This window comes from Citrus clementina, unplaced genomic scaffold (assembly GCF_000493195.1).
Source record: "Citrus clementina cultivar Clemenules unplaced genomic scaffold, Citrus_clementina_v1.0 scaffold_4, whole genome shotgun sequence".
Lineage (NCBI taxonomy): Eukaryota > Viridiplantae > Streptophyta > Magnoliopsida > Sapindales > Rutaceae > Citrus > Citrus x clementina.
The window spans coordinates 14973804-14989095 of NW_006262274.1; the positions used below are offsets into that span (position 1 = coordinate 14973804).

The following is a 15292-nucleotide window of genomic DNA, read 5'->3' on the forward strand; positions in this document are numbered from 1 at the left end:
AAAAAATTATGATTTTACATAATTCAAAATATTAATAATTATTATTAATTTACAAATGTAATAAAATAAGTATTTTATTTTTCGAATATATTTCTTATTAATTTTGTAATTAAAAATTATAATTTTTTTAAATAAAAGTAAAACTGTAATTTAAAACCATTTACCCTCAATTCAAAACAAAATAAATACATAAATTGCATTTTAATTCTAGTTCTATACTTTCATTTCAATGTAAATAAACAACTTATTCTTACTCAACACTCTTAATAAGGTTTTCACTTTTCAGAATTCTCATTTTAATCCAAAATGTAAACGTTACCTTAGAATAATCAACGCCATCATCATTGGTTTAGTAATACCATGTTTGCTATTAAGTTTTGTAATTGTAGTTTAAAAACATTGCAGTTGCGCTGGCATAGCACTGTTGCTCCGCCCATACATTTTTAGGAGAATTCTCCTGAAAATGTATGGGTGGAGTTGCTAAACTATGGCAACGCACCTACCCCAAACACAATCTATAATATTAAAATATTTAGTAAATGCTTACTGCTATAGTTTGGAAAATAAAATAAATTAATCTCACACTTGTATGATGAAAATCTATAATAGCTTTAATATTTTTGTCAAAACTATTTAGAAGTCCTTTAATTACGTGTTATTAATTTTCTTTTTTATAGTTGTAGTTCTTTTTTTTCTTCAAAATAACTATAACGTAAATTTTTTTATCATCTCAATACTAAATAAGACCTAAATGGGTTCGGCGTAAATCTCAATCCGTTTAATAGCACGAAATGCACCAATTAAAGAAAGGGGGTTATGGCTGATGGAGTATGAAGAGCTAATAGCCTAATAGCGGCTGAAAAACACCACAGTTATAATAAATATACGCAAAAGTACTACAGCATCGACATTTCGAAAACACATACAATGAAACTTTTGGCAATTCTTTTCCTTGAGGCCAGCATTCTGCAAGTTCACAAACCTCTCTAGTCATAATGATTTGTATTGTTCAATCAAACGAGAAGCATGGAGACGTGATGCAGGGGCTTCAGTGCATCCCAAACTTCTTAGAAAAGCGATCTACATTTCAACAAAAGTGAGGAGAATCCAGGTTTATTATTTTTTTTTTTCTTTTAGGTATGGAGACATAATAGCTATTAAAAATTGCAATAAAACCAAAAGACTGTTAGCTACCTGTTTAGAAGTCGGTGCCGACGAACCCATTGAATTCTCAATTCTTAATTTCTGAAAATGCTCCTGGAGAAGAAGAAAAACATCAGAAACATTAGCTTTTGCAACGCATTTAAAAACGAAGGTCGGTTTGAGGAGCTTTTTATATAGAAACCTGAATGAAATATTACATGCTCTATCAGAAGAATATTTTGACATATCAAACCCTTCAGATTTGAGGTAGTATCCAGATGAAGGGTAACAGACTTCGGATATTGCAACAAGAACAGCATAATACAGAAAATTTATTCCTCTTGCACATTTTTACTGGAATTTTTGTGTTCTCGTTGAGCTAAATACCCTAAAGGGACTCAGGACACTCAAACTTGGACATTTTTATTCTCCTGAACTATGACCAGAAGAAACTCAGAGAACGGAATAGCCCTAAAGTTAACAGTGGGTAACGGATTAGCACAGAGAGCAGTGACCACTGATAAGTGTTGAAGCTTAATTTAAACTAAGCAAGAGAACATGGCTGAAGAAAAATGAGGAAAGTGAACATGGTTATATATTTTCAGTGAAGTATCTGGAAGTTGAAATGGCAAACCTGTTTCTCTCGTATCATATGAGCACGTTGATCAGCAGGAATTTTTTCCCATTTCAAAACCTATAGGACAGATACTCCATATTGAGCAAAATTTGGTAAATATTAACTCCATATGGAGCAAAATCTGACATTTCCATGTACTTACGTATTCTGCATAGTGAAACGCTTCATTGGAGCTCAAACAAGACTTCAGAGCACGCAAAACATCCTAATAAATCATGCATGAACCGTTTCAGAAATTGTTTAACAATTATGGGTAATACAGGTCAATATAATTGAATTAGGTTTCAGCACAAGTTCAAAAGGATAAATGGATGATTTAGATTTTTATGCGGACATTTCATAGATAATTCCCTCGTTGAACACTAAATGAAAGTCATAATTAGTAGTCAAAATCCAAGACACTTTCTTAATCATCTCCATAAGACTTCATTCAATGGACCAATTAACGTCTTTCCAGAAACGGGCATAGAAGGCTGTAATAGCAGAATTATTGATAGAGTTGCGATGGATTCCTCTTAATAAGTTTATATCTATTTGATGAAAATGGAGGTGCATATGAACTGTCTTTTGGACCAGTATCTCTAATCATGAACTAATGAAAGATTAATTAGAGAGGATTCATAGTCTAACATAGTAAAAATTTTCAACTGCATTTCAGCATTCTTCTTAAAAAAATCTACATAATATCTCTGAACATGAAAACTTCCAACAGGATCTATTTCTAGCATAAGTCTTTGAATTATAAGTTGATATCATGTCAATAGCCTACAGGTTGATGGTATATCCTCTCATATCGATAAGGAGCATAGATCAATGGTTTTGTCAGCAAAAAAGTACTTCCCAACAGCTACAATTTATTATGTACCAGTTAAAGCAAAGGAGGACTTCATTAAAAAATGTTGTTTTAAAATTTAAAAATTAAAAAAAAATGGACTAATAGTACAACCTTATGCTTGTTCTTCTTCACTCTTAGACGTTCATCAATTACAAAATCAACCTGTAAATGAAGAAGGTCCAAACATCAGACTGGTCAAAATAACCAGGCATTAATACTTCCACAGATTCACCTGGTAGCCAATATAAATGTTACTCATCATTTGTCAGAAAAAGTAGGACACTTTTATAAATATCTTTTCATCAATTCAACATATGAGAAACTATCTGCATGACTATACAGGAAACCAGGTAACTGAAATGCCTATTCTTGAAGATTCTTGGGCTGAATCTTTCTCACATATACGCTTAATCGATAGTGAAGTTTTATTTAAGCTCCTCACTATCCAGAAAACAGTACTTTGAGTTTATGAAAATAGCAAAGAATTATTGCATGTGGGTCAGCTTTGTAGGAAATGCACATAAATTTTACACACTAGTGAAACAAGTTTGTTATAATAGATCATGCAATGCATGACATACTAGATTTTAAAGCTTCATGAAATAAAAATTGGGCATATTTAGTTCTATTCCTCATCTAGTGTGGATATATGCAATGAGCAAAAAGATAAAGAATCAGGACCGCTAATGTGCTAAAAATAAAGAAAACACTGCGTTAGAGTTCCTTTTTTATCTTTTAGCTCCTTCCGCATAATACATTTGCACTAGATAATTCTCGTATACAGTTGTCTGGCCTAGAGCATAAAGTCAGCAAGAGCCACACACAATTCAACCCTGACTATAAACTAAATAGTATATGCATGTCAATATAAAATTGCTTTAGACCGAATCTGAACTACCATAGGATATGGGTAAAAAAATGAATTTATGAAAGGATAACCTTGTTAAGCAATCTCTTAGGCTCCTGGAAGGCTTTCTTCTTGGCCCATTGATGGAATAAATGGGAAATGATTGATCTGTCCTCCACACTGAATCTGTATAGTGGTGACAATTGAACAGGAGTAAAAGTTACACCCCAATAGGGAATTACTATATGTAATAATATCATTATTATGCAAATAGCAGTTTAAAGGAAAACCTTCGTAAGAAACTATTTCCATTGCATGCCTCCAGTAGTTCCATTGACTCTGTTGCAGCCCCGCTAAGTTGAACATTCAGGAAGTCAGTTGACACCAGATCTGTTTCACAACAGTTCTCTTCTCTTGGCAGATTAATTGTAAATTGGGCAGTTCCTTCTGGAATGTTCTCGTGCTGGTCTTGTACACTTTGTTCAGCCTACTCAAGAACATTATCCTCAAAGTAAAGCAGCATCCGGGAAAAAAAGCCAGACATTATGATGACGAAACTCATAAAAAGATAAATGGGAGATAAAGAATTAGACTTAAATTTCAGTTTCAACATATGAAGTCCATGCAATGTGTTACAGTATTGCACAATGTGGATGTTATAACACATAAATTTCATTTTTATCTTGGCATTAATGAAATATTTCCGGCTATCTAATAATTTTCTGTCCGAAGTAAGAAGAAAAGATACAAAATAAAAAATTGTTGATTCGTACCTTATTAATGAAAATTAGCATATGCATATTGTCAATATTTCACATGTATCTGATGTTAATGTAATAATATTATGCAAGAATGTTCACACTTGGAATGAAAACTGAAGTATGAATAGAAAATTTCTGAATTGTCACAACTGAAGGTGCTTTTACTAGCAAAATAAAGATTACATCACAATTCAGCTATAGCATGAATTTCCATGATAGCAATGCTATTGAGAAACTAATACATTCACATTTCAGTTACTTCCAACAGTTTAAATAAACAATTTCATACTGTATCCATATCTCAATCTTTCTACATAAATTTTCTATTCATACTTCAGTTAACAGATGTATTACGTAGCTTGTCCATATCTGACACAGCCGTAGAATGGGACAACAACAGCGAAAACCAAACATAATTCATTTTCATGACTCTACTCAAAACTTGGACAATAATTACCGACAAAATTTGAAAGCAGCAAACATACCTGAACCTCCCGAAGATGATGCGGAATTTCTTTGAGAAATCGTGATGGTTGAAGCAGCTGAGCACAATCAGAGTGTTATATGAGAGAGACAACAATAAACAAAATGGTGCAAAAGTTGTGCATACTTCAAACCTGCCAATTAGCATCCATCATAACATATAGAATAAAAAGCTTTTTCCGAGCACGAGTCATTGCTACATACAGTAGACGCCGTTCCTCCTAAAATTCTTAAAATGATAATGATTAGAAAATTCCACATTCAAGCAATTTATACTACAAAGAGAAACTTACTAACAATTTTCCACAAAGATTAAAGAGTACCTCAACTGAGGTCCCTTTTTCGTTGACAGCACCATTAAATTCATGTACTAAAGGAATTTCAGTTTCATTTGCCTGCACCCAGTTGTTAGGAAGCAGGAAAACAATTTATCAAACTGAAGTGATAGAGCTACCATTGAAAGCAAAGAAGCAGTAGCAAGAATCAAAACACAAACTGTAATCCACAAGCCAAAGAACAACAAATCACAAATTATAACTTGAAGAAGTAAAACTATCAATAATCCTCTAGGATAAAGCATATTGTCTAATGCTTTTTTAAAAAAGACAATCAAGACTGATGGAATGATATCCTTATGAAACGGTTTAAATAGGTATTTTCGGTTCTGATTATGGATTATGTTCAAATTTGATGTATCATTTCAAGGTTGACATTAAATCTATCGATTTTATATTCACTAGATATCATATCACTTCTAGTTTCAGCCATATAGTTGTGAGAACACTTGATAAGAGTATTACATTATTATTTGACATATCACCAAATAAATGGTTTACCTACCATGCGATCACAAAAGCCTTATTTGTCAAGAAACATCAGTCAAGCCAAAAGAAACTTGTTTTCTCTTACTTGATTATGTTTTAATGACTATTGTGGAGCTACTGATGCATATTAGCTAGGTCATTTAGCACTAGATAAAGTTAACCTTTGTAAATGTTATAATAACAAAAAAAATTGAACTTTTCTGATGTTGTGCAAAGTGTCAAACCCAAATATAGCAGATTCCATGTCTGGTTAGATGAATGCTTCAGTAGGTTGAAATCCAATACAGAATCATATATAACACAATCTGAACGTGAATTCTATGGAGAAACCCCTATTAGTTTGATACTGAAATTTTGCCACGAGCATTTCAACAACAAACCTTAATCTTTGTTCTATTGAAAACATACTCCATAACAACACTCGCTCAATGCTGAAAGCATACATACAGTCAAAAGAGTTACTGAACACTATAAAAATGATTAAAAACTAATAAGAACAATTATAGCCATTTTGGAAATTATATGCATAAAAACTAGCAAAGAACTCAGCCAATTACCTTTGCGACAAAAACAATGTCCCATTCTAAGCCTTTTGACTACACAAGCAAAATGAAGAAGATAAGATGAAAACTAAGCTGAACACATTTAATGATTACACTAGTAAGTGCCCTGGAAGTCCTTGGGAACAAACAAGATGTTTGAGAGGAAAATACCTGATGAATGGTAGTCAATGTGACAGAATTTTCATTATCATGCCTTCGGGTACGAAAATTTTCTGTCTCTCGCTCTGATATGTAGTCAATAAAAGCTTTGAGTACATTAATATAGCCTTTTTTATCTTGATCCACATTTCCCTCCTCTTTTGCTGCCGTAAATTTTGTAGATAAAAAATCAGTGACGTCGGCTAACAGGTATTGGAGAACCTGCAATGTGGAATAGCCAAATTAATGCACATATCAAACTCTCTATTTCATTCTATTAGTCAAATTATATGGTACATAAATTGTTAGTCTTGAAGCCTCTTATGACAACAGTTGTCTCTCGAAACAATATTGGCACAAGAATCATTAATTCATTAAGTTGTTTGTTGAGCTCTCTTGATGAACTTTCATACAACAGTTAGATGGAGGACACTAACCTGGGATAGGGACAAGATCCATATACAAAAAAGAACATGGATTTATGACTCCTTAAACAAGCTAAAGGTGAATCAAAAGGAGAATGAGAACTCTGGACCGAGCAATGCGACAAAAACAACTAAATTCCATTGATCTGCTGCTACTAAAATGAAAGCAGCACATCCGAACAATTTAGTAAAATCAGCGGTTTTGGATAACCCAAAATATTGACTAATCAAAATAGAGCAAAGTTGGACAAATAAAAGAGAGAGGGGAATAAAGATACAAAAATTATGGATGTGTAAGGAAAACTGATATATTCTACTCACATATATGGATGACAATTAGGTGATAAGTTTTCATGCAGTTGTAGCCTAAATTTGCATCAAATTGAAAGAACTGAACTTACAGATCTGAGGTCATTGTCTTCATTTAGCAATTTCCCTCCATCAAAATCAACAACTGCCCTTTGCTCAAGAAGGTATTTCTAAAAAGTGAAAAACATATAAGCATATAAGGTAAGACATAAGTATACCAAAGAACAAAATTGATGAACAACTAGATAAAAATATATTCTAATAATTTAGTAGTGAAGCTAGTCATTGGGAAGAACAGTTCTATGCCACAAAAACATTGAACCTGACCAGAAAAATTGACTAGGAAGGAGCCTGATTAACATAGCATGTTTGATGAAACAGAAAGCTATTTGCTAAAGCCAAAAACATGACAATAGCTTCTAAGAAGATGGAAAATAGACGCATGCAAATTAAACTAAAACAGTTCTCTTCAAAATTTGGCAGACGAAAGACGAACCTGAGGTACCATGTTTGCCACAGACGTTATGACAGCCGAAATTGATGGTTCCTGTAACGAATTAATGGGTGAAATGGACTTCTCCAGGAAGTTGATGCTTAACTGGCTATGTTAACTTTAACAGGAAAAAGTTACAAGAAGCTAATTTCGTATTTAATATAATAATTAGTTTAGCTGAAATCAAGCCTAGTTGCATGAGGCCAAGCAAGCTCAATTCAGATAACTACACCAAAATTAGATAATAAGTCATCACAAAATTTGGTTCAGAATAACTTTTTCTCATTGAAGATTCATTTCTATTAACAGATATATAAAAGAAAGAATGGAATATTTCACTAAAAAATGAGACATGGTCTGTAATTACCCGACGAACAAGTTTTGATATCATCTCTAGGGTTAACAACACCTTGCGTCCTTGGGTAAGTTGGCTCCTGTGATCAATTAAGGGATAAAAGATAAGCAACTTTCTATACAGAACACCATTAGAACAGAATCAATAGAAGCTCATGTTTGTGTCTAATGAGTGAGAGAGATTCACTAGCCCCACATGAAATAACTGGATTCTTACAATGTTACTAACAATGATTTCAGGAAAACAGGTTTCTAATGAAATTTTACTATTTAAATCTTAGGTGATATAACCAGATTGATTCTCATTATAGCATCAGACACCCCTATGAATGCAATTAAGAGACAACCACCAACTCAAATGTCTCGCAAAATCATTAGCAAGAAACCACAAAATCCTTCAGATGCAATACCATCTTAAAGAAATTTTGCTTGCAACAATTCAGTACAACCGTTTTATCAACAGAAGTTCATCCCATCTAAAGGATAAGAATAGACGAGCGAAAGGACAAAAGGAAAAGGGAACAATTGAGGTCTAAAAAAATGATGATGATTTTCTGAAGAAAATAGTATATGAATTGGTGTAATAATTGAGTTGAGAAAACATCTTCAAGTTAATCTACTGAATGCTAGGAGAATAAGCTATAGCTAATGAAGTACTGGAAAGATAATATACTAATAGGTGTAATAATTGAGTTGAGAAAACATCATTTAAAGATAAATCTATTGAATGCTAGAAGGAAAGCTATAGCTAATGAAGTATTAGAATTATGGTATTGAATCAGCATTTGCTGTCGGTACTGCAAGAAAATCACAATATCGACATCTAATGCCAAATAAGAGCATTTGGCATAACTAGGCTTAATACATGCTTTTATTCCAAATAAAATATACAGTTAGACTTTTACTTGCTTTGGTTTATTCAAAATCATTTATCACATGTACGCATGACAAGAACAAATTGGTAAACAAAACCTCTTGAAGGTACCAGAAATCTTTGCACCAAAAATGTCACAAGCAGCAGATATGAAGCTGCATTTTCTGATAGTTGAGATTTTATCGATATGATCTATTACCTGACAGAAAGAGAAACAGAGTCATCATCAATACAAGAGCCTTATGATGGGTATATGCCTCTTAAGTAAATTGTAATAAGTACTCTCCTGCTAAAAGAATAATAAAAAAATAATAATGTTAAGCACTTACCCTCTTCTTTTCTTCTTTCTCGAGAAGAAGGAAAGCCTTGAATACTCGGCGGTAAGGGCCATCATCACAACCAGGCAATGTTGTTCTCAGCATCGCAATGATTGCTCTAACTACCTATTACAAGACTATTTCAGCAAATAAACATCTTGGTAAAATAGAAGAAAATAGCATCAAACATCAAAAAGTAGGCAATAAAGGAACAAAATACAAGATTTAGAATAACTCAAAAGAGAGCACAAAGAAGTTGAAAAACAATTAACACATTACGTTACAGGTCTAGATAACTTGTAATAGTTGGCCAAGAGATGAGGAAATGATAAAGAGCGGGCTTTTCCAGTGATGTCATAACTAATTCCACTAAAGAGTATAGGGAGGAACAACCATATGAATTTGTGTTTGTTAATGGCAATCAATATGGAAGTAAAAAAAATCCAAAAGCAATGCATGTTTAAAGTAATTAGTTAATATGGATGACACAAAAAGCACTTTGGAAGTATATCCGACCTTTTTCCTGTAGAAGGCCACACCATGAATGTTAAATGGTATTTTCCTCTCGCGAAAAGCTGTTTGGAAGACCTTCCCTGATACCTGTAGTACAAATGAAGCAATAGTTCTTTAGCAGAAGTTTCTCTCTTTATCTTATGCACAATATGGAAATTAAGGTTGACCTGTCGGCGGTAGAGAATTGCTATACTACCATAGGAGCATATTGAAGCTGGACCATTAGAAGCATGTTCCAGGATTTTGTCAATAATGAATGCACATTGTGCATCCTCATTGTGACATTCCTTGATGATTATCTGTATTTCAAGTCCCAGTAATGGAGAAACAAAATTAGCAACTCAAGAAATTTGAAATGTACAAAGCACATAAAAATGTTAGGATACCTTAGATCCATGGGAATTATCTGTCTGAACATTCTTTAATTGGCATCTCTTCACATTATGTTGTATAAGTGAAGATGCAGCCTCAACGATACATCGTGTAGACCGATAGTTTCTAGTAAGTCTTATCTGAATCATGAATATGTAACATTTAGGAATCTACAAATTGAGATATGGAAGACATGTTTATAAGAACTTCACTCAAATTTTTAAGCATGCCAAATAGTCCATAATCAAGCAAAAGTAAATGAGAATGATAAAGTAGTTATGAGGAACCAGACCTCTTTGTAGTTCAGAAAATCTTTACGAAAAGAATCAAATCCTGAAATGTCAGCTCCATTGAAACTGAAAATGGACTGCAATAATGTATATAGCATTCAACTTAGGTACAACTAAGAAAGAAATTTGATGAGGTTAAAATGAGCACTTGGAAAGGCTTCAACTTCCCTCAAAATAATCCACAAATATATATATACACACACACACACACACACACACTCATACCTGATCATCATCACCAACAATAGTTATGCGGTTATGAGATGCGAGAATCCGTAGGAGACTGTATTGCATGGCACTCGTGTCCTGGAATTCATCTACTATGATGGCCTTCCATGAATCCTGGTACTCCTGGAAAACTTCAAATTGGAAGAGCATGCAATTGTCACCATGGAGTAATGCTTAAAACTCTATAAAAGGATCAACAAAATTAGATGATATGAACCTTCAGGAAAAGTACTGAGCAGTTTCACAGAACAGCTGATTAAATCATGGTAGTCCAGAGCATTACAAGACCTTAATATGCCATTGTAGTTTTCAAGAATTGCAGCCTGCTTTAGATCCAAAGTTCAGAATTTCATGATTACAAGCGACAATACCAGAAAAGATATGAAAACTAGCAAGTTATCAAAGCTTACTCCGATCTCATCACCAATTTTACGGAACTCTGCAGGAGTCTTTCCAGAAGCTTTAGCCTGAAATAGAGTAACATCAGAGAGACAATTCCACATACAGTCGTAACTCAAACCAATAAGTTTAATCAGAAAAAGTAATAACAATAATAAATTCACATTTTTTTTAATTTTAAAAAGGTAGAATCACTATCACAAGTATAAATATCTTATCAAAATCAATTGGATATCTGCCATAACTATTAGGCATCATTATCTTATAATTTATACTTGTGATAGTCAATCAATCTTGTCAAAAGCTGTAAGCCAATAACTACCAATACTTATCAGAGTATATAGTTGAGTATGCCAGGCTTATAACAAAGTTATCATGTGAATCTATTTCTGGCTTGCATGATGGAATGTTTCACCCATTTTCCCGATAGACCACATCCATACCCTCTCTCTCAAATTTGTTGTACTTACAAAGCTTAAAAGAGGACATGGAAAAGAAAAGCATAGCATTCATCATGAAAAGACTGGCCCTCATGTAGCCAAAATGACCATCTGTTGTCAGCATATCAGTACTAATTCTCTTTACAACTAGGACTTATTCAACTTGACTCAAGCGTCTATGGTATAGAAGATATTCCTTGTTCTAATCTCTATGAAGAACCTACATGTAGCCTCATCTTGGTAATTTATCCTGGCTAAATATGTGTATTAGTTTCCCAGGACATATATAATTCACTGGGGAGAAATATTACTTCAATCGTAAGTCTTCTATTTGCTGCTTACAATTATCCACATGGGTAACAAATTACTAACCTGAGTCACAAACTTCTGCCATTTCTTGGACTTGTCCTTCAAATATTCCAGACACCTCATACGATTAGAATCATCAACAGGTTTGCAAGCATTGTCATTCTGTTTACTTTTTTCATTTTCCAATAACCGCACTGCCTCAATAATTGCTCTCCTTTGTTGCCCATGTCCATATATTAAGAACTCTGATGTTCGTTCTAACCTATATCATAAGTAGCCATAAGATACAAGAGTTAAATAATTAAGTAAACAAAGAGATGACAGAAGAAAAAATTGGCTATCAGCGTTGAAATAGAAAGAAGGAGATAAGCAGTACCAAACAAAAAATCTATGATGATTGTAGAAGGGAACTAGTAGAACTATAAATTGAAGCCACCACGATTAAGAGAGGGGGATCTAAGTGTCTAACAGATCTATGTAGTGTAGAATAACTAATAGCCGTTAATCTAAGGCTTCATTGTAAATAAATATACCACCATCATGGAAAGTAAGCATTATTGTAAAGCAAGAATACTATAGATGATGATTGCTGGTAAAAGATTAAAAATACAATAAAACGATATAGGCTTAAGCCTGTCCATCAGTCAAGCTCAATCACCAATACCCAGATTTAGAATAATACAAACTTAAGTGATGTGAAATTATAAAACCTACAAATGAACTAATAATCTCCTTGACATTTCACTGTCTAATAAAAGGCATAAAAGATTACCCATATTAGTCTCTCATGGTACTCAGAACAGTGGCCAAAACTTTCTTTTCTACTTCCAGGATTACATTGTGTTATAGAGTTATGCCCTAAACCTTATCAGTTAACATAATTATGTCCAAATGATTTCAAACCACATCAAGACGGGTATAGGAGGCTTGATCTAAATAAAATACTAGCATTCAACATATTTGCATGGTATTAAGCCAGGCCATCTAAATTAGAACCTGATAAAGAAAAAAGACCAAAATTCAACATGCAACATTCTTGAAATTCAAACCAGCATACATACATAAAACTTTATGCAAGGACAACCTTGATCATAAACAGTCTATAATATGCATAAGATTTGGAGTTCCACAAAGTCTTTTAATCAAAACTGGTAATTGGTTTATAGTTGCTTGGCAGGTGTAACTGACAGTAAAGTTTTCATTACCGGAAAAATTGATGATGTTAATATGTTCTTTCAGCATACTCTCTAAGACCATGTATACTTAAAAGTCTTCCATAATCTCAGAGCGAAACAGAACCCAAAGCAAACACTAACCATGTTAGTAGACAAAATAAAGATTAAATGACTGCAGAATGTGCTTACTTTTCGGCATGTGAACGACAGAGTTGCAAAGAAAATGAATGGAATGTGCTGATTGTAAGCTCTTTGGCAGTTGCCTTCCCAACTATTGATCCAATGCGGTCTCTCATCTCAGAAGCTGCTGCTGTAGTAAAAGTCATAGCCAGAATGTTTGACGGACTTATACCCTAACCAGATTTTGGGTTAAAGAAAGAACTGTTAAAAAGTATCAAATGGCACTTCCAAAATGAAGATGGGAAAAACTTGTGAGCTTTTCTACATATGACAGGATATGAGGTATTCATGCAATCACTAGGAGAACACGCGAGTGATGCAGAGGTCTCTATATATAATTAACTAGAAAAATAGCAAGTGAAAAATGAAGAGATCATTGACAGCAAAGTTTTGGTAATACCTCATTAAGCAAAAACAAAACACGCCCAACCATTGTCGAAGTCTAACATCAAAAGAAGAAATTTTGGATTTAACCATAGATGGAATATTTCAGGAAAAGCATTAATGTGAAAGAGAGACTGAGAGCACAAGAGACCTTCCCACTTCCTGGACCTGCAACAATCAGTAAAGGGGTTGACATATCACCACAAGCTGCTTCAAGCTGCTGATCATTTAAGGATTGCAAGTATTTTGAGTATTCATCAGGCATATTCCCTGTCTTTATGGTCTGAATGGTATCTGTCTTCTCCATGCTAGACTTCATATCACCAGCCAGGTCCATTGAGATATCCATTCTTATGTTCTCATTGGTGGTGACAGACTCTAAACTGGCGTTAAGATGAGTACAGCTATTATCATTCTGATGAGTTTCCTCATAAATGCCACTATTTTGAGCTTTCCTTACATCTTTAGCAGCAGATTTCTCGCATATAGCATCAATCTCTTGCAAAATTGAATCATCAAAATCATCATCTAAAAGGCTAGGCATTGAGAAAGATTCACTCATGTTAAAAAACTCCGGTTGTTTTATTGGAGTTATAAAAGGATCCGATATATCCAAAGGAACACCATTTGTCCTTTCATTTGACAAATCATTGAGCACACATGAAATGCCGCTAAATTCACCAACCACTGACTTGACACCATTTATAGTTTGCAGAGATGGTGTGCTAACAGGTATCTCTGCAAGAGGAACCCTTTTGACACTAGTAATTGAATCCGGGGATTCAATTGGAATTGAATTTGAATCCCTACTCCTGAAATTAAAATCAATCGTATTATTAAGCTTACATATATTGATGTTTGATTATGAGTTTTCAGTTGTGACAGATTACAATTATAATGTTCAATTTTGATTTTCTAAGCAATTTCACGGAGAGAGATTAATGCTAAATTTAATTCAGTTATTAGGGCTTTAATCAATTCAGCAAAAAATGAAACAAATCTTTCTACTCTTGAGTGTCAGCTAATTTTAATTTCTCGCAAAAATGAAATAAACAAGTCACATAAAAATTATAACTCAAATCAATTATCTTCGAATTAAAATAAAGAGAAAATGAATCTTGAACTGCACTCACTTATTAGGAAATTGACGGTCAAAATCAACGGCCTGGCGCTGCCGTTTACGGTCAAGAAATGGCTTTGCCGCTCTGAAATTCTGAGAAACCCGAGACCTGTGAGACTCATTGATTTGATCGACTGGAAGATGAGTCGTTACATTAACATTTTCCTTTAACATTGTTTTTTTTCTGGAGCGAAGTTTGAAGCAGAGAGATGAGTCAGCTTCCTGAGGAAGGAAACCCTGACGTTGGTAAAAAGAAGGAAATTAGGCGTGGGTTCCCTCCTATTTGTAATTCAAATTATGGGGCTTTGGGCATGGGCCTATAATGGTTGGGTTTTTTGGAAGACTTGAACTATTGGCACCCTTCTGAAATCCTTATAAAACCCTTTTCTTTTTACAATTGCATTAAAAATCGTATTAAAAGACAAAATAAATCTAATAATATCACCATATTTCTCTCTCTAACTCTTTACATCCATACAATTGCATTTAAGTGTTTTACATTTTTTATTTTCTCACAAACACTTTTGCATTCTAAACTTTTTTCTTTTTTTAATTAAAAAAATTACATGATATCTATTTGAGTTTACTTTTAATTACTTAATTCACACACACATATGTATGTATGATTTTTTTGTCAAATATATATGATTTAATAATTTAAAAATTTGTAAAAAAATTTGTAATTAGAGTTATTTGAAAGAATCTGAATTTTTTTCTTTTCAGGTCAGAAAGAAATTGAAACTAAAAGAAAAGTATTTTGAGAATTAAAGTAGATTTTGACAGAAAAAGAATTTTTTTAAAAAAATTGCAAGTCCTGATAGTCCCACTGCCGGCCCATTAGTTGTGGACTTGTAAAAGTAAAAATAATTAGATAAATAA

General features: G+C 33.4%; 1 protein-coding gene across 1 annotated transcript; it reads right to left on the minus strand.

The window, feature by feature from the left end:
• Positions 1–824: 824 nt before the first annotated feature.
• Positions 825–14647, minus strand: LOC18043435 (ATP-dependent DNA helicase SRS2-like protein At4g25120). The gene is made up of 29 exons (XM_006436999.2): positions 14427–14647; positions 13445–14105; positions 13310–13351; positions 12919–13082; positions 11618–11816; positions 10817–10873; positions 10624–10729; positions 10404–10537; positions 10181–10255; positions 9903–10028; positions 9684–9815; positions 9520–9603; positions 9016–9129; positions 8785–8885; positions 7826–7892; positions 7462–7512; positions 7058–7135; positions 6244–6453; positions 6088–6126; positions 5030–5101; positions 4841–4927; positions 4709–4765; positions 3753–3949; positions 3555–3648; positions 2727–2777; positions 1923–1985; positions 1778–1837; positions 1195–1257; positions 825–1080 (listed from the first exon to the last, which is right to left on the minus strand). Exons 1-29 carry the CDS (start codon positions 14585–14587, stop codon positions 991–993), a joined length of 3435 nt encoding a protein of 1144 aa, XP_006437062.1. The 5' UTR covers positions 14588–14647; the 3' UTR covers positions 825–990.
• Positions 14648–15292: the final 645 nt, after the last annotated feature.